The following is a 24,605-nucleotide window of genomic DNA, read 5'->3' as shown; positions in this document are numbered from 1 at the left end:
ATAAAAGAACCATGACCAGCACACGTGTCTTGTTTTCTGATCTGAATGATCTCAGAAGTGAACAGAGACGATGTCGTAAAGGGACAGAGGGGCTCGACTGATCCCCTCATCGCAACAACAACAATCACAACAACAACAAAGAAAGAAAGAAAGAAAGAAAGAAAGAAAGAAAGAAAACCTGGAATGTTCTATAATCTATAAAATGGCAGTAGGTCTACACTGACACGAGACCTCAGGAGAGAAAGAATGAGGACAGGTCTTTGTTGAAGAGAAAGCCAAGAGAGGAGAGTCTTGGTTTCACCCTGCAAAGTCAAAAATGCTCCAGATCGAGGCCGAAAAGGTGGCATTTTTGCGTTTATGTCCGACAATGGCAAAGTGCTCAAGACTTGAGCGGCGGAGTTGTTTTTTTCTCAGGAGAATGGAGGAGGTGACGGACGATAGGGAACTCTGCAAAGATGTCTAGTGGTCATTTATGTGAGTCTGTTTGCATGGCTCGTCATCAAGAGCCCTGAGGCCTGACCTCCAACCCCACATATTTACACCAAAGGGGACAAAATCGAATCACATGAATCAGATTTGCATTTTTTTTTGTTCCGCAATGTCCACATCATTAATAATTATCTCTTGTTCTGACGTCATGATGTGGTTTGCAAAAGCCACTGAGGCTAACAAATAATCACTGATGGTAATATTTACAGCTGTTCAATCATTGTGGAGGACACGGGGTTCAGGACGGGGTTAGAGGGCAGGAGGTGGAGGGCTCTTGAGCTGCTCGGTCACAGTGCGGCTAAAACTCTTCTCGTCGGCGCCACACTACTGCAGCACCTGACCCCGCGTCTCTGGTAGTTTGAGGGCCAGGAAGCTGCCGGCCGCCAGGGCGCCCGAGGCAAACATGATGGGCACCGCCTTGGTTATACCGACGAACGAGGTGAAGATGCTTATGCCTAACACGGCCGCTAGTTTACAGAGGGCGTTGAGGAAGCCGAACGCCGTGGTTCTGAGAAAGAAAAGAGAGAAGGAACAGGTGAAACGTTTAAAGAAGGAATGAAACAGTAACACAGCAGGAAGGCTTATCTTGCATTAGTTATAGTGTCAGGACTCTGTTTAACCACAAGGTGGCGCTACAGCTCCTCTCTTCAATCATGAACAATGTCCACCACCCTCTACACGACACCATCACCAGACAGAGAAGCTCTTTCAGTGACAGCCTCTGTCTCTGTCTCTGCTGTTGTTTGTCCCTCAGGACATACGTCTCTACAGCGTCTCCCTGTGAGGACACAACTGGACTGTGGTTGCTCTGCTGCTACTACATATGTTTATACAGTATGACAAATAATGAAGTTATATTGTTAAACATCTCAGATATTTTATACAGTATTTATCTGTCTTGTATAGTTACATATACTCATATACTTTAAATCCATTTATTGTACACGATTGTACATCTATGGGCAAAAAAATGACTAATTTTCCATCTTTGAAAAGTTGGTAACAAACAAAATAAATCCTATTAAAAGCATCAGGTGACAAAATGCAAAATGCTTCACATCAACCACCAACAAGGATTTCCCCCCACAAAGTCATCTGTCCCTTTAAGGCGTCCAGTTATTACGGGGCAACTCTTATGACGTCACTCGCTGGTGACACCGGCGTCAGGGAGATTTCAGAGGCTCAAAGTACCTACCTCTTGTCGGAGGGGTAGAGCTCGACGGTCAGCACATCCAGGGCGTTCCAGGAGGCGATGCTGATCCCTCCAAACAGACAGAGCAGGGCGATCATGGCCGACTCGCTGTTGCCAAAGGACAGGAAGAAACAGCTGATGCAAGAGATCACGCTGGAGCCCGCTGTAGACGGAGAGAGAGGCGTTGGAAATCAGGCAAATTACAGAAAAGTAAAATGGTCCAGTTTGATTAATGTATCACAATATGTATTAAAAAAGCTTCTTTGCAATGTTAAATAACATAATTACATGATTAGGAATCAGGATAATTTATAATAATGTAAATTACCAAACGTCTAAGTGTATTTCTGGGTGAGTAATATATCGATGACAGGTATTAGTGTATTAAAATGTTGCTAGAGTTGTTGCTGCTCTATTTACCTACTTTCAGGACTTCCACTTTTCCTAAATGTAATTGTTGTGTAGGTTGTATGTTCTGGAGGTAATTCTGGGAGTCACAGACTTAATATGAAATAGTGTAGCACATATTTATGGTATGATTTGTCAGTCTGAAGTTGAAGCTGTTAAGGCGTGTGATAATCTGAGACATTTTTCAACCTCTCTCTGGAGCCTGTTTGTCTGTTTCCTGGTTGATTTTGTTCAGAAATGAAACGGCAACACATTCCTAAACATAGTTCGGAGTCGATGCGGCCCCGAGGCCATCCCTACCGAGCATCCTCAGCCGTCCAATCTTGTCCATGAGCAGCGCGGACACGATGTTGCCCGGCAACACGGCCAAGGTGCCCAGGAAGCTGACGAAGTAGACCATGTAGGCATTGTTGTCATCGCTGACGTCGCTGAGCAGACAGCCTTCTTTGTTGTGCAGGAAAGTGCTGTTGACGAGCTTACAGTTAACCAGGCGGTACTTGAAAAGGTCTGAGTGAGAGAGAGAGAGGAGATAAAGATTAAGATTAAGATTACCCCACAGGTTAAACAGAACCACGGACAGACAAAAACAGAGAGAACAGACTGGTGAAGAAGGTCAGCTCTGTTCTGGGCTGCCCTCTTGAGCCTGAGGAGGCGGTGGGTGATCGGAGGATGGAAGCCAAGCCGTCACCCCTGATAGAAAACCAATCCCACCCCCTCCATGGCGCTGTAACAGCACTTATACAAGTTTTTGTATTTATTTAATGTTTACTTTTCTTGTGTGCACTGTCCTTAAGACCATACGTTGCTGCAGCACATTAAAGGATTATCTTACCGTATCTTATCGTATCTTATAAACAAAAGACTAAAAATTAAAAGGCCTCTTACTGGTCAACAGAGAGTCAACTGATAAATCAGACGCAGAGTTTGCTCAACATATGTAAAATCATTAAGCCAACTCTCAAATTAAGGTTGTTATAATTTTTTATCAGATTTAGATTTATTTATTTTGATTTAAATGCTCCTGACACAAAGGAAATCCTAACTTTATAGCCAAGAACCAATATCCCTGAGAATACAGTATGCCACACTTGTGGATCTGGGGCAGTAGAGTCGAAGACGGCAACTCTTAAGGAAACATGAGATTCTGTTGCAGAGACGAGAGACTCTACACTTGCAATGTTAGTCACAGCCACTGAAAGAAACTCTCACGACATGCTTTGTTTTTGTACGGCAAGGCGAGGTAATGGACAACAGAAATATCCTACCTATTACTGAACCCTGCCATAAAAACTACACTGTGTAGCCCGGTCGCATGCTTCATGTTTTTATTGCCATCCTGTCGCAGTGTAAAAATAAGCTGCACTATGGCAACTATCACTCAATTCTGAACAGGGAGCCAAGAGAGAGGCTAAACCTTAGCAGGCAAACAAGTTTCTAATTCTTATTTTAAATGAGGCTTGTGGCTAGCACTGATAGCAAACGATGGAAATAAAAACTGAGAGCAATGGTCTGGCTGATATGTGGACACCGCTGCAAAAATGCGTTATTTATAAGGCACAGACAAAGAGAGAGAATAAAAAGGTCACAAGGTAATCATATTAATAAATACACAGCATATAAACTCTCCCACATCCAAGAACTACCGGCAACGGCGTCGCCTGTATCCGCACCAAAACGTTGCACTTGAACGCACCACAAAGTCTACAGCCAACGGCCACGGGCACACACATTTACATTTACTCCTTCAGGCAGCAGCAGCAGTCTGCATTTGTCAACTTATCGGTTTGTTCGTTGGCACTGCTTTCCTTTTCTGCACCACAATTACGTCATTAGCATCATAAAACCTAGCCCTAAGAGCCTCAGTTAATTTAAAGACATAGTTTCACACATTTTGTATTTATCTGGGACCCGTGAGTGCGTGTATGCACCTACCCGTGTTGTAGAAGAGGGTGGCAATGAAGGTGCAGTTCTTGAAGAAGGTATTGCTGGAGGTGATGTCTTCGAAGAAACACTCCTCAAACAGAGAATCCTCAAACACCATCGACTTCATTTTCAGGTTCATAAACCTGCAAGCAGTTAGACACGGGGATGAAGGGATTAAGGAAGGCACACAATGAACAGATGCAACATGAGACAAAGAGACTGATAAACAAGTCTTTTATCTTTTATGACTGTGAATTTCTGCATCTCAAATCACAGGGTGTGCAGGGTTTAGGTTGTAAAGGCAACGCCAAAAGAAACATCAGAGACTTGTCAAACGATTCATTCAATCAAAGCAATGTTCAGAATTAAACAGAAGTTGAAACTTCATTTTTTTGTCCAACATTCGATCTTTTATCATCCACCAACAAAGTATTTACAATTTGTGAATAAAACACATAAAATAATATAAAGGTGTCCTTGGAATACAAGGCAAGAGAGTGCTTTTGCATCTATGGTTGTCCAGTATGTCACCAGGAACCCACGGAGGTTGAGATGGAAGTCGTTTGGATGCAGTGCTCATATTCTGCAGACAACTACTGCAGCTGTAGGCTGATCGTTGTCATTTCAGACTTACAAACCGAACAGTAAAACACACAGTTTGTTTCAGGGAAAATGAGCAAATCTAACTGGAACCAGAACCAGAGCAGAGCCATGGAGGAACTGAAGAATGAAACCTTCGACCTCCAACGGCACAATGAGTTCCTCCGCCGAGAGACAAACTCCCTCCAAGAGAAGAATGCATTACTCGATACCGAAAACAAAGCCCTCAAGAACGAAAATGAAAACATGTCTGATTTACAAAGAAAGCTGAAAGACGAAAACAAGGCCCTAAAGGACGCACACAAGACGCTCCAGAAAGAAAACACGCCTTTCTTCCAAGAAGAGAATAATTAGGACAAGAGTCTGCAACTGACGGAGGAGGTTCAGAAGGAGATTCAAATGAGCAAACCGAACTGGAACCACATCAACACCGTGGTGGACCTGAAGAATTAATTCTTCACCCTCCAACGGCACAATGAGTTCCTCCGCCGAGAGACACACTCCCTCCAAGAGAAGAATGCATTACTCGATACAGAAAACAAAGCCCTCAAGAATGAAAATGAAAACATGTCTGACTTGCAAAGAAAGCTGAAAGACGAAAACAAGGCCCTAAAGGACGCAAATGAAGACATTTATTTTATTCAAAGACATTTGGAAGAAGAAAACAAGGCCCTAAGGAAGGCAAACAAGGCTCTCCAGAAAGAAAACGTGTCTTTGTCACAAAGAAAGGTGCAAGAAGAGAATAACTCTGACAAGACTCTGCAACTGACGGAGGAGGTTCAGAAGCTGAAGGATCAGCTGAAACATGAAGCTGTTCATTCGGCTCAGACAAAGACAGACCTGGAGTTTGAAATAGAGCTGGTAAACACCGCGATGCATATGAACTCTGAGATGATCACAATGAGGCATGAGGTGAAAGAAGTCCAGGACAAGCTCTACACTGCAGTGGGCGAAAACCTCAGGAACTGGGGAGATGTTCTTAATGCAGAAAAGGAGGAGAAGCGTCACAAGAAAACCCACTGGTTCTTTAGTAGTACATGTTGTCTGCTTTCAAAGCGCATCACAGTGTCTACACTTCCGCGTAGCTGACCACTCACAAAGCGTCATTTCTTGACTGGCAGCAAAACAACTAACGCGTTTCAACTTTTCTGACTGGTGACTAGAAAAACTTCAATTATTAAGACATCTAAAAACATTCCAACAAAATTAAATTTAAATGTGGCTCATATTTCAGACAGTGAGCTTTTGGGAGAAAATAGAATGCACTGAACATTAATAAGTAGGCAAAAGAAACTCACTTGTCGTTAAAGTACTCCCCCTGACGGTGGACCTGGTTCTCCAGGGTGAAGTTAAAGGTGACATGTTCTACTTTCTCCTTGACAAAAACCTTGGTGCGTGAGGAGTACTCCTGCTTCTGCAGGTACTTGATCATGTCGGGGAACCACACCGTCAAACCGTAGTAGCTGGAAGAGATTAGGGGGAAAGAAACAAAGAGTTCTGCTGTTACTGTCGTGGTTCTGAGTTTAGGTTTTTCTGTTTCCTGTTTGGTTTTGTGAAGTGATTCCTTAGTGTTGTCTTGTGTTCCTTCCTGTGTTTTCCTGTTTTGATTGTTTCATTGGTTTCTCCTTGTGTTCTCTGCCCTTGTGTTTCACCTGTGTCTCATCAACCCTCTGCCCACTTGTGTTTTTGTACATAACTCCTGTTACCCAACCTGTGTTCTCGTGTGTAACTTCTGTCCTGCAAGCTTAGCCCTGTGCTGTTTTGTTTCCTCTGTCCCACTCTCGATAAATATGTCAAGTAAATGCAAATAATGTTTAGCAAAGTATTTATTTTCCAGGGTATCGGAGCACAAAAACTCAAATTAGTTGTTATTGTTATTCCACCTGACCTTACCTGAAAGACATGGAGAACCACACGGCCATCATCATGTAAGTGGTGCGGCGGTACTCGGGGGAGAAAATGGTCAGGAAGTTACTCCACACCTGAAGGAAAACACACAGAGACACAGAATTAAGATAAAAAGCAAATAAAGATTCAGGATTCAAAGAGTTTACTGTCATGTGCACAGTGTAGAAACATGTTTCTGTCAATATAATAGATAGAATATAGAATATAAAACATGCATATAATACAAAAATATTAGATAACAAGTGTAAATATCGATGTGCAAATGGGAATGTAAACAATGAACTGAAAAGTGTACACAGAAGCTGCAGTCCTCTCTGAAACCTCTTCTTTCCAGCAGCTGCACGGAATAAACAAGTCCCAAAATCCCAGTAGAAGACTAAGCTGCACACAAACACATGCTGTCACCAAATACACAGCAGCCAGGACAACGAGGAGGATCACATAAACACAGCTCCGGCTGACATAAATGTTATCTTAGAGGCTTCTTTACACTTCCTCTAGCAGTAAAGAAATGATTCATCATTTTAGGGAATATGCTTATTCCCTTATGTGCAGAGGGAAGTGCTGCCTTCAAATGGAACATGTGAACAACATACTTGGTGGTCTTAATGAAAGAATGAGGCAGTCGGTCGTCTTTTCTAGTTACTAGGTTGTGAACCGTACGTATAGAGTTTAATTCAGCTCATGAAGACTGGAAGAAGAGGAACAGAGTTTCATTCTAAAAAATATAAACAAATGATATTAATTATTAAAAACAGAGATGTTTTGCTTTGTTTTTCCTTTCCATCTAAGCTAGAAACACCCGAAAATTAAGAAATAAGGTTCAGGTTTTGTCACCTGATGGAAAAGCAACGAGAGCTTCATCCTCCATTTCTCATGCCAGGCGGTGCTATCGCCCATGTCCACCAGCTCATCCATCTGCTTCACTGTTTTAATGGTGGTCACCTGGGAGGAACAGCACAATCACAGAGTTCACTGTTTTCATTGAGGGGAATAAAAAAACTATATAAATATACATTTCAAACCCCTTGTGTACCTGGGGGAATAAGATTGGCCCCAGAATAGAACCACGAGGGACTCCACAAGGCAGAGGTGCTGAGCAACATGCACAGTTACCAAGGCCAAAAGAAAAGCTGCTTATTCTACTTAGTATATGCAAAATGATGCAGCATGGAGCTCACAAACAGAAAACATACCCGCCATGAAGGTCTTACTTTCTGCATACATACAACAGTAGGTAAAAAAACAAACATTCATGGGTTTAACTTACAGAGAAGACCCTCTCTGGGTAGCCCTTGGCCCTCATGTTGGTGTCGTGGACCTGCTTCAGGATCATCCACGCCTCGTCGTGTTTCCCGTTCTGGAACAAATTTACATGTCAGTGAAAACTTTACATTTCTGAAGACGAGAGGTTTGTAGTCAACGAAATGTTTTGATTTGATTAATCAGCGACTTTGTGGATGTGAGGCACTTCATGATATGAATGTAAAACTTTGGAAGACACTCAGAGACATAATTTCCTCACGTTACAGCAAGTTAGGAAAAACGTCAGCTACGGTTACGTACAAAAATGTGAAAACCCAGACATTTTAATTCCATGTTATGATGGAACTGAGGGTTAAAAACATTAAATAAAACTAAATTATACTAAATTAAAAGCATAAACGATTTAAATTTCATTCTGTCGTGCAGATTTTTTTGATGTCTCTTTCCACTGATTTCTCTCTATCTCTGCACCCGGCTGCAGCTTTATTTACTTAAATGAATCAGAGCCGTCTTCAGATTTGCACGTGGGTGTGTGTGAAAGCTGGGGTCTTGAAACATCAAAGTTAAAGCAAATTCATGCAAGACTGTGTGCTTAAATGGCATCTGAAGAGAGAAATTACTACCATGGTTACAAAAGCTAAACGTGGCAGCACATTAATAAAGCTACAGTAAAACTGGGAAGGTAATTACTGTACTTGGACCTGAGAAATCAACACAAATATGCCGTGAATAATTTCTTTATCATCTTGAAAGTGTTCTTTTTTTTAATCTCTACTTCCGTTCTGTGTCAGTTTTCCAAACATATCAGTACCTTGACTTTCAGTCTGCCTCAGGATGTACACAGTGCTGCTTAAAAGTTTTTGCAGCCTTCATTTTCTACATTTCTGCATAAAAATGAACCACTATTACATACAGTATCTGTGCAGGAGCAGGTGCACTTCTAGGAAAGTCCAGATTAGAGCCTGTCTGTTCAGAAGTGTTTCCAATAAGTCTATTTAGACTTTGGTGTTGTTCAGTGCACATTTAGTTTAAAAGATAAATCAAGGACAGTGGCAAGGACAAAGAACATTTCTGCCCGTCTGCAGTTTGATCAGCATCACCTGGACAAGCCAGAAGACTATTGGGACAATGTTTAGTGGACAGATGAGACCAAAGTAGAATAGTTTGGTTTAAATGTAGATGAAACAACACTGCATCATTCCAGCATCAGAACCTCATCCCTCCATCAAACATGGGGGTGCTAATGTCCTGGTTTGGGCCTGTTCTGCTGCATCTGGACCAGGACGGCTTGTCATCATTGATGGACCAATGAATTCTGAATTCTACCAGTGAACTCTAAAAGAAAATGTCAGGACATCTGTCCATGAGCTGAATGTGAAGAGAAACTGGGTCATGCAGCAAGACAACGAGAACCAAGAACACAAGTGGTTCTACAAAAGAACGGTTAAAGAAGAACAAGATGAATGTTTAGGAACGGCCAAGTCAAAGTCCTGACCTTAATCCAATAGAAATGTTGTGGAAGGACCTGAAGCAAGCAGTTGATGTGAGGAAACCCACCAACATCTCAGAACTGAAGTGGTTCTGTTCTGAGGAATGGGCTAAAATTCCTCCAAGCTGCTGTAGACGACTGAACAGCAGTTTTAGTTACAAGGAAGTGACTTTTACAACGCACAGATATGAACAAAGTGTTAATTTTCTTGTGTAAAAATCCACTGACGTTTCAACAAAGTTTTATGCAGAAATCTAAAAAATTCTGAAGGATGCAAAAATGCAGCACTGTTTATGCACATATTTATTTATTCATTCAAAATATTCTGAAAAAGTGTGTGAGCAGCACTCTGTCTGCAGCACAGTATCTTTCTGCTTTTAAAACTGTTTATGCATTCAGGCAGTGTCTGAGTGTGGTGTGCGCTGACAGGCTGACCTCCAGGTAGAAGCGTGGGCTCTCAGGCATGGTGGTGAGGGCAGAGATGGCCGCCACGGAGGGGAAGGCACACACCAACACAAAGACACGCCAGCTGTGGAATTGGTAGGCCGAGCCCATCTGGAAACTCCAGCCTATGCGAGGAGCAAGAGAGAGGGTTGAAGTGAGAGAAAACTAGACGAAGAAAAAGAAATCTAACCCTGGTAATCCCTGGTTTAAAAAAAACACTCATGTATTTCTCTCTGTTTGCATATACACATTGTCTTAAAACGTGTTTTTCTCACCGTAGTGTGGGATGATGGCCCACGCCATGGCGGAGGCGTAGATACCACCAATCATCCAGAACATGCAGAGCCAGCTCAGATGCTCTCCTCGCTTCTCCTGGGCCAGGAACTCGGAGTAATAGGAAAACACGATGGGGATGGAGCCGCCAATGCTGCGGAGTTAAAGAGATGAAAAGAGAAAGAGAATTAAATGATGATTAGGACGAGGAATACACACAGAGGAACAGAGGAAAGATGGAAGGTAGACGACGGCCCTTTTAAAACACATGTAAAATAAATGGAGGAAAACTGATAGTGTGAGATGTGATAGAAAATAAAACTAAGATTAAAGTCTTATAAACTGAATGCAATCTAAAGCATCACCTTTATGGCCTCACTACATGTTCCAGAGGCACTGACTATTAGCACAAAAACTTTCATTTGGTTTCATTACATTACAATTTCAGTTTTGTTCTATTTTTATCATGTGGCATTACAGTAGCCTACATGCTCATTAAATTTACAGTAGAGTATTTGTTATATAGCTGAAACAAGATGCTGATATTTACATACATCTAAAATCTTATGAGGGTCATGTTTTGATGTCAGATAATCTGATGGCAGCCATTTTGCTGTCAGAAACCCTGTTCATTTGGGTTCAGAGTGAGTATGAAATGTGCACCTAGAGGATTGTTTGAAAATATGAATGCCAAAAAGCACACTTTGCTGTATTTTAATGTGCTCTGCTTGTCAAGCTGACTGATGTTCCACAGTGTTCGTGACTCTCTCGTCTCCAGCTCCGGCTGCTGTGCCAGCGTGACTCATCTATCTGCTTTGCTTACCCCACACCGGAGGCCAGGCGGCAGAACAGGAAGGAGACGTAGCCCTGGACAAAGGACGAGAAGAAGGCAAACACGCTGTTGATGGAGAGGGAGATGAGGAGGGTCTGCCGTCGGCCGATTCGGTCCGCCAGGCCGCCCCACACAAAAGCCCCGACCATCATCCCCAGGTACACGATCAGACCTGGAGGGAGGGAGAGAGGGAAGAGAGAAGAGGAATGAGGCAGAGGGCATGATAATGAGTTATTATTCATCAGTGAACTCATTGATAGTACTTCCAGGCTTCGCTGCAACTCTCATCAGATTCCCAATGCCCAGTAAATTAGCTCATTTGACAGCCTCATTGGACTTCTGAAGTACTGAGCATGAATCATGAAACAGGGTGTGAGAAGAACAGCTTTAACATCAGAGGAGTACTGCTGCCTTTAAACGACACTCATGAGCTCACGCCGTGGGAAGTAGTGCACACAGAATGTGAGATATGCAAGATAACGTCCAGGTAACTTAATGTAGTGAAACGTAAAGACATAATGAAAGGATGAGGCCTTTGGGAATTAACAGTTTCCTTAGACATATTATCAAACTATTACAAAAACTCATGAGGACGAATAGAGGACACTGTTCTTGGACATTAATGTGCACACAAGTTACTTTTCAGTCCATCGTCAATCAAACGCTTGCAGACGAAGAAGGCTGCACCTTAGTCCGTGCCATTCCAGGTGCTAACCTTTACCCTTAAGGCCTTAAAGCGGCTCCTCTAATCACTAGCTTTCTAAAAGGACACGCCCAACGTGGGGCTCGAACCCACGACCCTGAGATTAAGAGTCTCATGCTCTACCGACTGAGCTAGCCGGGCTGTTAGCAACTACTCAGATAGCACCGAAAACATTTTTATACATGCCACAAGGCCTACAGTTTATAGCTGTATTGTTAAGTTATGCTGCTACAGGGTGAGGCTGCTGAGGCCAACTTCCTGTTTAGGACGGCTGCTAGGATGAGAGGTTTGTTTTCCCTGATTGCTGACACCTGTGAGTGCCCACCTATAAATACTGGGGCAGGCAGTCTCAGTCGCTCTCTCCTCCCTGGGTTGTGGACACATACGGGCTTACATATTCTCACACTTCGCAGAGTATTGAGGTTTTTGGCTGCAGTTTTATTTAAGTTTCATCAATAAATCTGATTTTGACACGTGTGGTCTCCACATTTTGTCCCTCCTCTGAGCCAGGTCGTGACATCTTTGTGTGCATTCGTCCATTTCTGTTCCATTTCTGCACATTGCTGTCTGCTGTTTAGTTCTGGGTGTTGTGTTGTAACTGCTACTTCTTATTAAAACAGTGGACAAATTAGGATTAGGAGTTTCTTTTATTGAAATATTGCAGTTAAAGTTAAAGAAACATGTCTGGGGTCAGGTTATGGTCTGAACTGAGGCATGGAGCTATAGATTCTGGAGGTCATTAGCTTAGCATAAACATAAGAAAACGTAATGTTAAACTGACTATAATGTTTAATCTTGTGCAATATATTTAATGTTTATTATAGTCTTTGTCTGTGAATGAGAGTATGAGTATTCTGCAATTACGTTGTATCATGCATGCAATGACAATAAAGGCTTTTCTATTCTATTTCTTTAAAAACAAATGAGATATATTCTGTTATAAATGCTAATTAATGAGCTTCGGAACAAGTCAGACTGGCTGCTTCCAGATATTCACCTTTTCTGCAGTTGTATGCAAAGCAGCATAGACTGAATGTCATGGAAAAAGGTTGGTTTATTCAATCCCATGTCAGGGAGTCATCACCAGGGAGCGAGCAGGCTGACGACAGAATCAAACACCACCTTTGTCGACTCTGTCTTGTGATTAAAGGTGCGAACATGACTCACGTTCCGTGCACTTATCCCGGCTTTTTGTGTCTCTCTGCTGAACAGATGATGCTGCCACACGTACAGCGATCGCTCGCTCGCTCGCAATCAGAGCCTTATTGACTTCCTGTCGGTCTTCACACTTCCTGAGCTTTCAGCAACACGAGTTATTGGTGTGATCACGCTGAATGAATGAAGAGGAAAAGGGACATACAGGGACTGACATACAGTACAGTGCCTGGCTGGGATGTCTGCATTTAGACTTAGACCTAGACAGACTTTAATGATCCACAAGGGATATTGTTTGGTCGCAATAGCTCAGCTGCACGAAACACTTTAGAAGAACGCTAGTAAAAAGAAAAATCGGTGTAAGAAAAATGAATGAAATAAAATAAAATACATTGATTGCAGAGGTGGTAGGAGAAGCCAACGCGAGTTTGGGGGAAAAGAGCCCAAGATGGAGCTTTGTGGAACTCCTGTTGTCAGGCTACATTACTCAGACACTGATCTTTTAATGTCACAACGCAAAGACTGAAAGTGAAGAGACTGAAACACCAGATCCTTTAAGTGTAGAGAGGAGGATGTGTGTGAAATGAAGCAATATGAAATACTGTATAAGACATTCTGGATTTGTCCAATAGTGCTCGAGGCTTCTGGATAAGGACCTTGTCACACAGCTCCACAGTGTTAGAGGGCCTCGAGCTGAGATCACTGTACACACTTAAACTTGTACTGAACCACGGCACAGTATCTGATACTAAAAAAAATCCTCCAGCTCTGCCTTTATGTTGCTAGAGAGCCAGACACATGAGCTGTTGTGGGGCCAATTAGGCAGCGAAGCAGAAGAGGAGGCTTTAGACAGATCTGTTGGATCAGCTAAGATAATCCATCACAGTTTAACAAGCTAACAGCTGAGATGATGAAGCTGATACTTGCTAGAGTGACAACACTGGGATAGAAAAAGGCAAGGCTAGCAGGATGGATGGATGCTCATGACCTGAACAATAGCAAAGAGGAATGTCTTGGTTTCTCTTTTATTGATCCTTCGTGTTGGAATCGATTCGTTTTTCTTCTCCAAGCACCTTATTTTTATTTTATTTATGTTTTTTATTTATTTTTATGACGTGTCCAGGGTTTACCCTGCCTCTCGCCCGATGTCAGCTGCAGCTGGGATAGGCTCATGCTTGCATTTGCACTTTATTCATTTGACTTTTCCAGTCATGTTTATATCCTCCATGGACAGTTTGGATAGTTAACACATTTAAGGCATAGTGTTTTCTTTTTTGTATATACTTTGTTTTGTTCTATTTTTTGTTTTTTGCTTCCCACATCATGCTGCTCACTTGGACCTTACATTGCCCCCCCCCCCCGGTTACAAAAAGAGTCTTCTGAATCAGGAATCCTCTGAGTGCAATGGGTAGCCACGCTTGCAGACGAAGGAATCTTAGTCCATGCCCTTCCTGGTGCTAACCTTTGACCCTACGGCCTTAAAGCGGCTCCTCAAACCACTAGCTTTCTAAAAGCATGCGCCCAACGTGGGGCTCGAACCCACGACCCTGAGATTAAGAGTCTCATGCTCTACCGACTGAGCTAGCCGGGCTGGTAGAGACAGTTCAGGCAGCACTGAAAACATTTTTATACAGCCATAAGACCTATGGTTCATTGTGTGCACTCGTCCATTTCTGGTGACCTGTATAATTTTCCACTCTGCTCACGATGTATTTTATTTTCACGTGTTACAGCAGCCGATTCACCTGGAATATAAACGAATATTGACACTGCTTTCTGCCTCTGTTCTCCTGTGTATCTTTTAGCTTTATGCAGACACTGCATACTTTGATCGCTGGCTCTGACAACTGTTTTTGTCCACTGTTGGTTTTGGGTTACTCATTTTAATTCAGGAGGCTACACACAGCGCTATTTGATCTCTAGCGGGCTGGACCAGTAACATAACAGCATGATAACTTATAAATAACGACAACTCCAAATGTTTTCCTTTGTTTTAGTGCAAAGATGTAAGTAAGTAAAAGTAAAACTTGAAATAAGTGCAGTTTCTGCACATTGCTGTCTGCTGTCTAGTTCTGGGTGTTGTGTTGTAACCACTACTCTTATTAAAACAGTGGACAAATTAGGAATAGGAGTTACTTTTATTGAAATATTGCAGTTAGAGTTTTTGCAAATTCATGCTTTAGGCCGGATTAGACCCTCTGGTCGGCTGGTTTGGGCCTGCGGGTTTAGGGTTTCATGTTTAGGGTAGTGTGAAACGTTTTAGGACAAGTTGGACTCCTCTTGGAATAATCCAGATTAAACTAAATCACAGTAGTTTAGAATGACGCAGGAAGTGGATATTATTGCAATACAGTTTAACGTCCTCAGACTTTGAGCAGGTTCTCCTGACTATATAGCTGATAGCAGCAACAATGGGATGTGATGATGAGAGGGCTCAGCAGCCGTTGCTGCAATGCAGCAGCAGCAAGGAAGGTAGGCAGGTACGTAGGTAGGTAGGTGGGTAGGTAGGTAGGTAGGTAGGTAGGAAGGTAGGTAGGTAGGTGGGCAGAAAGAGATACAACCATAGAGACCAGAACAGGTTACACAGTCAGCATCTCTTCTCAAACCTCCTTAGAGTCAATCTGACCTGTCAGCTGCTAAGCACTCACTGTTACCGGATCATTATCTCTCCCGCTGTCATCACATTCAGCCTCCTCGGGTTTGTCCATCTGTTTTACATGAGCGCACTGACTCATGGATAAATGATGTCCCAATTTGTCTCATTTATTTGGAAAACTAATTAGGAGACTAACTTCAGGGCAAAACGTCACAGAAATTGTCATCAGCATTTAAAGGTGTAGAACGTCTCCAAACTACGGCCCATTTCTTCCTTGGTCTGCAGCAAAGTCTGAACAGATAATGGATTTATAATGGCATGTATAATTAAGTTTTAACAGTAGGTGGTAGGGGTTGTACGACTTCCAAAAGAACAATATCACAAATAACTACTGTTCTAATCGTGTAATTTAATCAATCGTGATAAAAAAATAAATAAAAATAAAAGCAAGAGAGAGACGAGGAGGATGAGTTGCAAACCGATGAGGAAGAGGAGAATCTGGAGTCTCCAGACAGCTGAGCACACCGGAGAGGAAGTAGGGGGGAGGGAGGGAGGGAGGGGACGGTTGAGAGAGACACAAAAGAGAGAACTGGGAGGGGAGGGGAGGGGAGGACGGTGGCCGGTCGTCGCTGTGACAGAGCTAAAGGCTCCAGGGTAGTGTGAACATGGAAAACAGTGTGTGCCACTAGAGGGTTGTGTGTCTGCGTGCATGGGTGAGAGAGGGGGCAGGGCAGGGGAGGGGAGGGGAGGGAAGGGGAGGGGGGGCGGCACTATTTATAGCTGGTTTCCTCTTTCTGCCACAGCGCACAGGGCTTTTTGAATGAGCCGGTGGTTGTTGAGACTCTTCAGCACTGGAGGAGAAATGCAGCTGAGTTTTTACATCACGCACTCCACTGCTAACCAGTGACAGCAGAACTAAAACACGCTGTATATATACACTCTATCCCTCTCTGCACCAGTTAAGTGCTGAGAGAAGCTTTTTATTATACTGAGAGGCTTTATATTCAGCCAATTATCAGAATAAAAATGTCTCATGTAACCACCTCATTTAGAACAACCTGATCAGGAGAATGTAGAGGTGGTGGTGGTGTAAACCTTTAATAAATCCATTCTCTCTGAGCATGTTTGCTCATCGTGGGGTAAACATCAGGTGGGGAGTTTCGAGGAGGGACAGAAATGAAAAAGATTTTTCCCTTTCCTCTGCCAGATGACAGGATGACAAAATAAACCTGTCTCCTCGCACGTTGCATGTTGGATTTTCCGATGCTAGCTGGTTAGCTTTCCATTTCTATTTAAAATAATGTGCATCACAGATTCTGTTTCTAATTTTATCCGGCAGCATCCAAGCTAATTTGCCTCCACTTATCTCTGCGACCGTGTCCCACAGGAACCAATAAATCAGACGGACAGGTAGTTCTCCCATCTCCATCTGTTCTGTCCCTGATCTCAGCTGCTGATTCCATGTCTATTAAAAGCCCACAGAGACATTTCAATAAAAAAAAAAAAAAAGGTTCCTTTCAGCCTAGGGCGAGATGAGCAGTAGCTTCCTCAGAAACAGGCTAATGAGTCAAGAACATATTCAACGTGACGACGGCTGGAAACGCTCAGCAGAGAGAAATCTTCTCCACATTAGAAGGGCTCAGCCTGCACTTCGCCAGAGCTGCTGAACGTTAACAAAAGCCCAGTTTCCTCCTTCCTATTATGACACGCCAGCCACAGTACACTGCAGCTGCAGCCTCTGCAGCTCCACAACAAGGGCAAATCAATGACAACCACTCCGTGTTTCTCTCTGGAAGTGTCTACTCGAAGCCACATTTATTTAAAAACCCTCATCCTCATGCTTTTCCTGCTTCTAATTAGTCTGACCTTATTTAATTATTTGTGTTTTTTGTAACTGGAACCATCATGTCACAGCCACTACAGCCATGGTGATGCAAAGAATGACACTGATGCACACACCACAGAGCATCAGGTTAACGTAAATGGCTCCGTGCTGAGATGGAGGAATGAGGGTGGGGGTTGACGAAGAGGACACTCGGAATCATGGGATTCAGAGAGGTATGAGCACAAGAGGCTCTCCAGGATGAGTCAGGCGTGTTGTGTAACTGGAAGAGGGAAGGGAATGAAGGCCAGCCGTGTCTCCCTACTGGCTCCCCCCGGCATGACACAAGCCAAGCCAGAGAGGAGAGCGAGGAGGGAGGAGGGACGAGGGACGAGGGAAGGCTAGGGAATGATGAAGTATCTTTCATCTTTGCCCAGTTTGAAAGGCTTATGCTACCAAGCAGCCACCTCCTGGGGCTGAAGAATAAGGTCAACACAAAAGCTGCAGTTCTTTAAATTGTCCACTTGAGGCAGGCTGCAAACGTGAGTCAATCCCCATAGACGTATCCATCCTTAGAGCTAAAACAGAAATGTTTACAGCCTGATACAACAACTGCTAATTTCTCCATTCATGACAACACTATGGGGGATAAGTTAAACATAACTCATCTGTTTAAATTATATCAAGGCTTAAAAGTGTGCAGAATTCAGAGCATAGCGCGTGCCATCCCCATCTGCAGGGATACAATGTTCATTGACACAGCAGCAGCAGCACAGCTGAGTGGAAATCAGAGCTCATCGCTCCTCATCAACACTAAATAATGCAATTGAACATTTGAGTCCATGACGCAGTAGTGGCGACTCTGACATAGACGCTAGTGCTTCACTAATAATCTGAATAAAAATGACTCGTGTAGCCACCTCAGTCAGGACAGACTGACCCAATCAGATGTAGAGGAGGTGGTGTCAACCTTTAATAATCTGATCTTCTCATAACCATGAAAACTCTTGATGTGCTGGTTTCTCTCTGGTTGGTGTAAATCCATTCTCTCTGAGCATGTTTGCTCCATGTGGGGGGGGGGGGGGGGGTAAACATCAGGAGACGTGGATCATGAAAGTTTTATTCCTTCAACCAGTTTGTGATCCAAGTGTTTGAAAAGATGAACGAAGCCTGAATCCATGTCGCCAGCAGAGTTGAAAACATGGAAACACCTCAGTTATCATTGCTGCAGTGATGAGGATGAAGTTAAATTGACGTTCTGCAGAAACCAAATGTATACTGATTAATGTTTTGTGGCACGTAAACACATAAATGTCTGATCAGATCATTTTATTCAGCGTCAATGGAAACAGTTAAGTTGGAATCTGATCAGAAATATTTTATCTATTTCTTCTGTATTTATCTACAGGCCTGAATTAATTTGATTCAACTGCATTTTGAAATTAACTACATTTAAACATGAAGCACATCCAAGTTATTTTAGAGTATATTTGAAATTGCTATCCTCAGTAGATCCCTCGCCCTTGGTTAATGTGTCCTTGCTTTGCCGCCAATGGGAGGAAATCGACATTACACATTGACAAATACACGGTCGTGCTGCAAAAACTACGAGGAGGCAAGCAGGAGGAACACAAACAGCTAGAAAACTGCTGCACTGAACCAGAGAACAGTGCGATTCGATTGGCTGACGCTTCGATTTAACATTCTGCTGCCGTTCAGAAGCTGCACGGGCAGTTGAATCTTAAACAGCTGTAGCTGCACTGCCAACGAAGCTGTAGAAAAAAGCAATTACCGGGGGCTTAAGCTGCAAAGGCAGAGGTAAAATGCTAAGTGGTGGCATAAACTGCCAATGAGATAAAGACAAACAGATATAGGAGACAACACAGAGGAGAGGAGTTGAAAGAAAGGTTGATGATGCTACAGCAAGAGAGGGATATCTGGACTTCTTACCCAGCATGCCTTTGTTGGGCTCGGACAGACACATGTCCTTCTCTGCGCTGGGTAGCACGAAGCCGACCACAAAGATCTCCACACCATCTGCCATCAGCGCCAGGCCGAGGACAAAGTAGAGCGTCCACTGGAACTTGCCGTGGCCACACTCCTGCAGGATGGTCTCGTACTGCTCGGCCAGCTCCTCCTGGTCTTTCCTCCTCTCTCCCTCGTAGGCGGACAGATCCCTGAACTGCGCCTGCGCCTGGGCGGCCGTCAACCCGTCCATGCCTCCCTTACCGGAGTCGCCCTTCGGGATGCCCTGGTACTCGCCCTCGTAGATCTCGTCGTCCTCATCGTGTCCCTCGGTGGAGTCGCTGTGGCCTTCGTCGTCATTGGCCCGGCTGTCGTTGCGATAATATCCGCCGTCGCCACTCGGCGCGGCACCGTAGTCATCGTCATCGTCCTCCTCCTCAAATCGTTTATAGGAGCGCTTGGTGTACTCGTCCGTCATCTTGTCCACGCCGCGCCCCATCTTCTTGCCGACCTGCTTCTTGGTGACTTTGGCAATGTCCTTGGCGCCGCGGATGAAGTCTGAGCGGCTGTCTCTGTAGCGCCCGTCATCGTCCATCTTGGATGTGTGGAGGAGGAGGTGGTGGTGGTGGTTTAGTTGCTGCTAGGAATAGGAGGAGGTATCAGGAGCGGCCCGAGCACATGAGTGTGCAATGGGGATTTGTGTTGGCCGATAAATTCAGCACCGCGGACAGCTCCCTGCTCCTCTGCACAGAGCGAGCGCAGAAACCAAATCCTGTGGAAAAGCAAAGAAAGGGTTTGTGTTAGCATGAGTCATCACACTGGCAGTAGAATGCATGTCAGGAAGAAACGGCCTCTGTAAGCACATTTGTAAACTGAAGGTAATTAATGGCGGTAAACACAGGAGCTGACATTATCTGGCTAATGCTTGAAAAAAAAAAAAAAGGACATGACAGCTTTTAGGAGTGGACATCTGAGTCTAGGAGCCCAGCGGCCTGTATTAACTCAACAGCAGTTATCTCACCGCTCCCTCCTCAACCCTGCACAAATCACAGTGTGGCATTTACAGTGGCGCACCGCAGAGCCAAACATATAAGGAACCACGCTGCGACACAGATCTGTGCAATTAACAAGCGAAGCTGCAATGTGCTGCAGCAAAGGTCAACGTATGTAGAAGGTGTTGGCACCCTCACGTTCCCACTGAGGACGGTCATGATTTACAACCTGAAACAAGACATTTATGACTTTGAAGTCAGAACCAGGGAATTTGTCACGTGTTAATGGCTCATTTTACAGGGGCTGATCGTCACGAAACATTAAACTGTATTAGAGACAATCGGTCTTGTACTTTCTGAGTTCATCCATGATTCATCACCGTGAGTCAGTCAGCAGGATGCTCTTTTCTGTGACGCCTCTGTCACTGTGATGCTGCCCTTGTTTGTCTCGCTGATGGGGACACGCTGCGCCGAGGAAAAGGCTGCGAGAGCTACAACTGAGCACGGGGGACGTCGTTAGTGTCGACTGTATGTTGCAGTGACCATCTTTGCAGCTTTAACAAATACAAGAGGTATGCACAGATATTTAATTCTCCATAAAATAAGTATAGAATACATATAGCTGGATGTAATCCTTTAAAACTAGAAGATTACTTGTGACTATTCACACCCAAACCAAGAAAAGCAGTTACAAGCAAATATTGGATCATGTGACATGGGAACCCGTCTCCAAAACAATGTCTCCAAGATAATTTGTCTGCAGCCGTGATACATCCTCGGCATGTATGTGCACAGGAGGGAGGGTCTCTGGGGGTGGACTGCAGCTGCAGCCAGCACTGGAGTCATTTTAGTAGCTTTAGTAGCAGGGTCTTTAAAGAGAGCAGCAGAGAGAGAGAAAGAAATGCTCAGCCTGAGGGACCCAGCAACAACGACAACGCTGCCTGAATGTGATGCAGAATACCGTCAAACGCAAACAGCCCTCTCTACTGAAGACTATTAGGATTTCAAATTGGTAAAGACTCCTTGTTTGGCATTTCTTAAGCAGTATATACAAAATAAATAGTTTATTATTATCACACTGTAATTGAATTGCAAGCAGCTGCAAACTATTTATGTCCTCTCTGGTCCAGTATCTGCAGTGGTAACAAGCTTGAAGAGGATGGTGCAGGAGCAATGCAGGCTTATTCAGAGCCATACTCTGTTACAGCTCTGGAAAAACAATCAGCTACTCAAACTCCAGCCTCCTGCTTCAGCTGCAAACACCACCAGATTCACTGGACTCGCCACGAGACGCCACGATGAAGCTGTCAGAGCTGCAGCTTAAAGTCTGGAAAGGACTATTCTACTATAATTACTGGAGGTACGCCTGTCAAGCTTTTCACTGGTATGACGACAGTTAAAGGTTCACTGTGGAAAGATTTCAGATGGAGAAATAAAAAGGCAGTCGACAATCAGAAAATTCGAAAACTAAGGTTGGATAACTCTGTTAACAGTGTGCAGGACCCAAAACAGAAAACTTAAATGAAAACTTTGTTAAAAGGTCTGGTCCATGGATTTTTTTTTTTTTTTTTTTTTGGGGGGGAATTTCAAATTTTCTTGCAAACCAGAAACGAAAACCAAAAACAAACAGTTGTATTCTAAAGTACACAGACCTGGTCCTGAATCTGGGCTTTTCCGTATTCATTAATAACTACAAATGACTGACGTTAGATTATAGTGCAGTGATGATAAGGAATGAATAATACATTTTACAGAGACAAAGTTGCAGATGAGGTCAAACGGATGTTAATACTGCTTCCCCAAACTCCACATAGAGTAGAAATGCAACAGAGGGCCTATTTATGACTAATCAACCAAATATCCATGTTAAAAATCAATCATATCTCTGAGATGAAACCTCTTCAGGCTTTAACAAACATCAATAGGCCTTAGGTGCTCTGTAGTGTGTTGCCTCAATGACAGGGTAGTAATCAATAAATCCATGAGCCATGTAACTAATATGGGACACAATGGACGTTTGTGTTTGAATTACCCTGGGTAGGTGCTGAATTAACCTTGTCGACCTGCTCGTTAAAAAAACTGTAAAAGTGAACCAAGTGATATTAGCACAGCAATTAAGGAAACAACCAGAAAAGAGGAGGGAAAGTATGGCAGACTGAGAGGAGGACAGAGCAGAGGGGGGAGGCGGGGTGTTTAAAAGCTTCCTGCGTGGCCTCTGGGATGTCGGAACAGACGCCGACTGCTGCCAAGCTAACATCATACGACCCGGAGGTCTGCGGGGACGATAGAGTTTCTAAGAACAAGCCCTCTGTAAAAGGAAGCTGAAAGGAAAACCCAGAGACGACGGGAGGACTTTTCATTAGAGATCCCCTTTCAGCCATGAGTCAAGAGATTATAGAACACCAATAAATATCACCTTCTTCAGCTGAGTTCATCCTCATTAAGAGGTCCATCCATCCAATCACCACCGTCCTTCATTTTGGTCGTCTTTAAAAGGCAGCAGACCTTTTTGGTCATCATTTTCTCACTCTGAAGGGCGCCATGGCATCATGAGCAAATGCTGTGAAAGACATTTGGTGTTTTGTCACCAGCCGGGATCTTGTCCCATTAATTGCTCATTTTAGTTTCTCACTGTTTGTGTTGAGAGATTGACCAGTTCACCAGGGCACCAGCCAGAAGATTCAACCATGTGTCTTTAACAAAACAAACAGAGCCTAGATGTCTTTACCACAGATTCACAGAATTAAAATATAAACAAAACAAACCGATAAAGCCTGCGCAGTCTTATTGTTTTGTATTAATCGCTCATCTTTGACTCACATGTTCACCTGCTGTTGATTCAATCTGTTCATCAGTCAATCCCAAAAATGATTTGAAAAAGATTCAGATGCTCCAGATGAAGATTTACATATTCACATGGAAATATAACTACATTTATTGTGAACAGTGTCAAATGAAATGAGAAAGATCTCCCCTGTCAAGCGTATTTACATTATTTTTGGTTTTTTGGTTTGAAACTTTGTGATCTGTCTTTGCTTTGAATGATTTTATTCAACCACTGGTTATCCATCATAAAGGGCATGAAAAACCAACTGAGCTCTAAGTGCTCACCAGAAAATGACCGACAGAAAATGGGCTGCTGTACAAAGTGTGCAAAAGACAAACAAAATGCAGCGTTATCTCTGCAGTATTCACTCAAAAAATGAAGCTATTCTCTAAATACATGTACTAAAAGATGATTATGAAGACACAGTGCCGCTACATTAGGGTGCCTTATTAAGTTTAGCATGAGCTTTGGTTAAACTCAATCAAGGGTGATCGACGAATGTGCATCCAATGTTCCTGAGCACTCACAATAACCGTCCTTATTGAAGGAGACAGCTCCCCTCTGAAATACAGTGGGTTTGTTTTTCCACCATTACAGTCTAAAGACATAACTTCACTCCCTCTAATATGTGCCTTGGAAGCAATTATCAAAGTGATTGCTCCATTAAGAATAAATTACAGGCTGCGTCAGGCGTGATGGGAGCGTTTGCTTTCTCCTCGCAGCTCCATTCTGCTGCGGAGCAATTGGATTTCATTTCATTTCGAGAGATAAACTCCAGCTTTCAAAATTCAGAAATCTATCTCTGACATTGTTGGCAGAGAGTATGTCTGGGTTCTGTTACCTATTCTGCAAAATTATATACCCAACGTTGCTGTTGACTGTGTAGAAAGATGATCAGAAAGACGCTTTGAAGCTCAGTGTGGCGTCTCCAGCTGCCGCCATCTTGGCAGTGTCTGACTGCACCTAACTCCCAGCTAATTCAAAAATGGATAAAAGAACCTGGGCAGAGTTGGGACGCTGGGACAGAAAGCTAGTAACTGTTACTCAAATACTGTATATAGACCCCATTCAGGCATAACATTATGATCAGCTTCCTAATATTGTGCAGGTCTCCCTTCTGAGGGTGTCCTGTGGTGTCTGGCAACAGAATGTTGATAGTGGGGGTCTTTGAGGGGAGGGGCCTCTGTGGATCATCCCATAGATACTTGATCAGTTTGTGATCTAGTGAATTTGGAGGCCAGGTCAACACCTTGTGCTGTTCTTCATGTTTTTTTTTTAGTTGTTCCTAAAGTGTTTTTGTGTGTGTGTCTGTGTCAGGCTGCATCCTGCTGGGGATGGCTGCTGCCATCAAGGAGTGTCATTGCTATGGGGTGGGGGTGCCTGGTCTGGTCTAGGTGGGTGCTACATGTCTAAGTAACATCCACACCAATGAATGCCAGGTCCAGAAGTTTCCCAGCAGAACATTGAACTGTCACAAGATGGTTTAAATGTTGTTTACTATTTGTGCCGTAAAGTTGGGACATTTTAACATTGAGGCCTATTGGGATTAACTGGCTTTTGGCACCTACGGTGGACATTAGAGAAACAGCAGTTTTTGGCCTTCATGTCCCATGGAAACTTGCAGCACAGTGCAGTTTAACGCATTAAAGATACGATTTGTGAGGGAAATAAAAAAACAGACACACAGCGAAAGACAAGCAAGCACAGGACTGATGTGTTTC

At 43.5% G+C, this 24,605-nt stretch overlaps 1 protein-coding gene across 1 annotated transcript; it reads right to left on the bottom strand.

Annotated features, from left to right (window-relative positions):
- Positions 1-390: 390 nt before the first annotated feature.
- Positions 391-19,696, bottom strand: sv2a (synaptic vesicle glycoprotein 2A). The gene is made up of 12 exons (XM_084557014.1): positions 19,051-19,696; positions 10,816-10,996; positions 9,995-10,146; positions 9,711-9,844; positions 7,791-7,880; positions 7,358-7,465; positions 6,506-6,594; positions 5,911-6,075; positions 4,022-4,155; positions 2,390-2,596; positions 1,685-1,844; positions 391-997 (listed from the first exon to the last, which is right to left on the bottom strand). Exons 1-12 carry the CDS (start codon positions 19,658-19,660, stop codon positions 814-816), a joined length of 2,214 nt encoding a protein of 737 aa, XP_084413140.1. The 5' UTR covers positions 19,661-19,696; the 3' UTR covers positions 391-813.
- Positions 19,697-24,605: the final 4,909 nt, after the last annotated feature.

Source organism: Chelon labrosus, assembly GCF_963514085.1.
Source record: "Chelon labrosus genome assembly, chromosome: 12".
In the NCBI taxonomy this organism is placed as follows: Eukaryota; Metazoa; Chordata; class Actinopteri; order Mugiliformes; family Mugilidae; genus Chelon; species Chelon labrosus.
This window is presented reverse-complemented; position numbering and strand designations above follow the sequence as displayed.

What these genes read in the sequence shown, in the direction of transcription:
- sv2a (XM_084557014.1), bottom strand. Translation starts at nt 19,660, where the DNA reads ATGGACGATGACGGGCGCTACAGAGACAGCCGCTCAGACTTCATCCGC. An exon ending in GCCCACGCTTCTACCTGGAG is followed by an intron (nt 7,881 to 9,710) that starts GTCAGCCTGTCA and finishes AATTTGTTCCAG; the next exon opens with AACGGGAAACACGACGAGGC. An exon ending in GGGGAGTACTTTAACGACAA is followed by an intron (nt 4,156 to 5,910) that starts GTGAGTTTCTTT and finishes AACTGCTTGCAG; the next exon opens with GTTTATGAACCTGAAAATGA.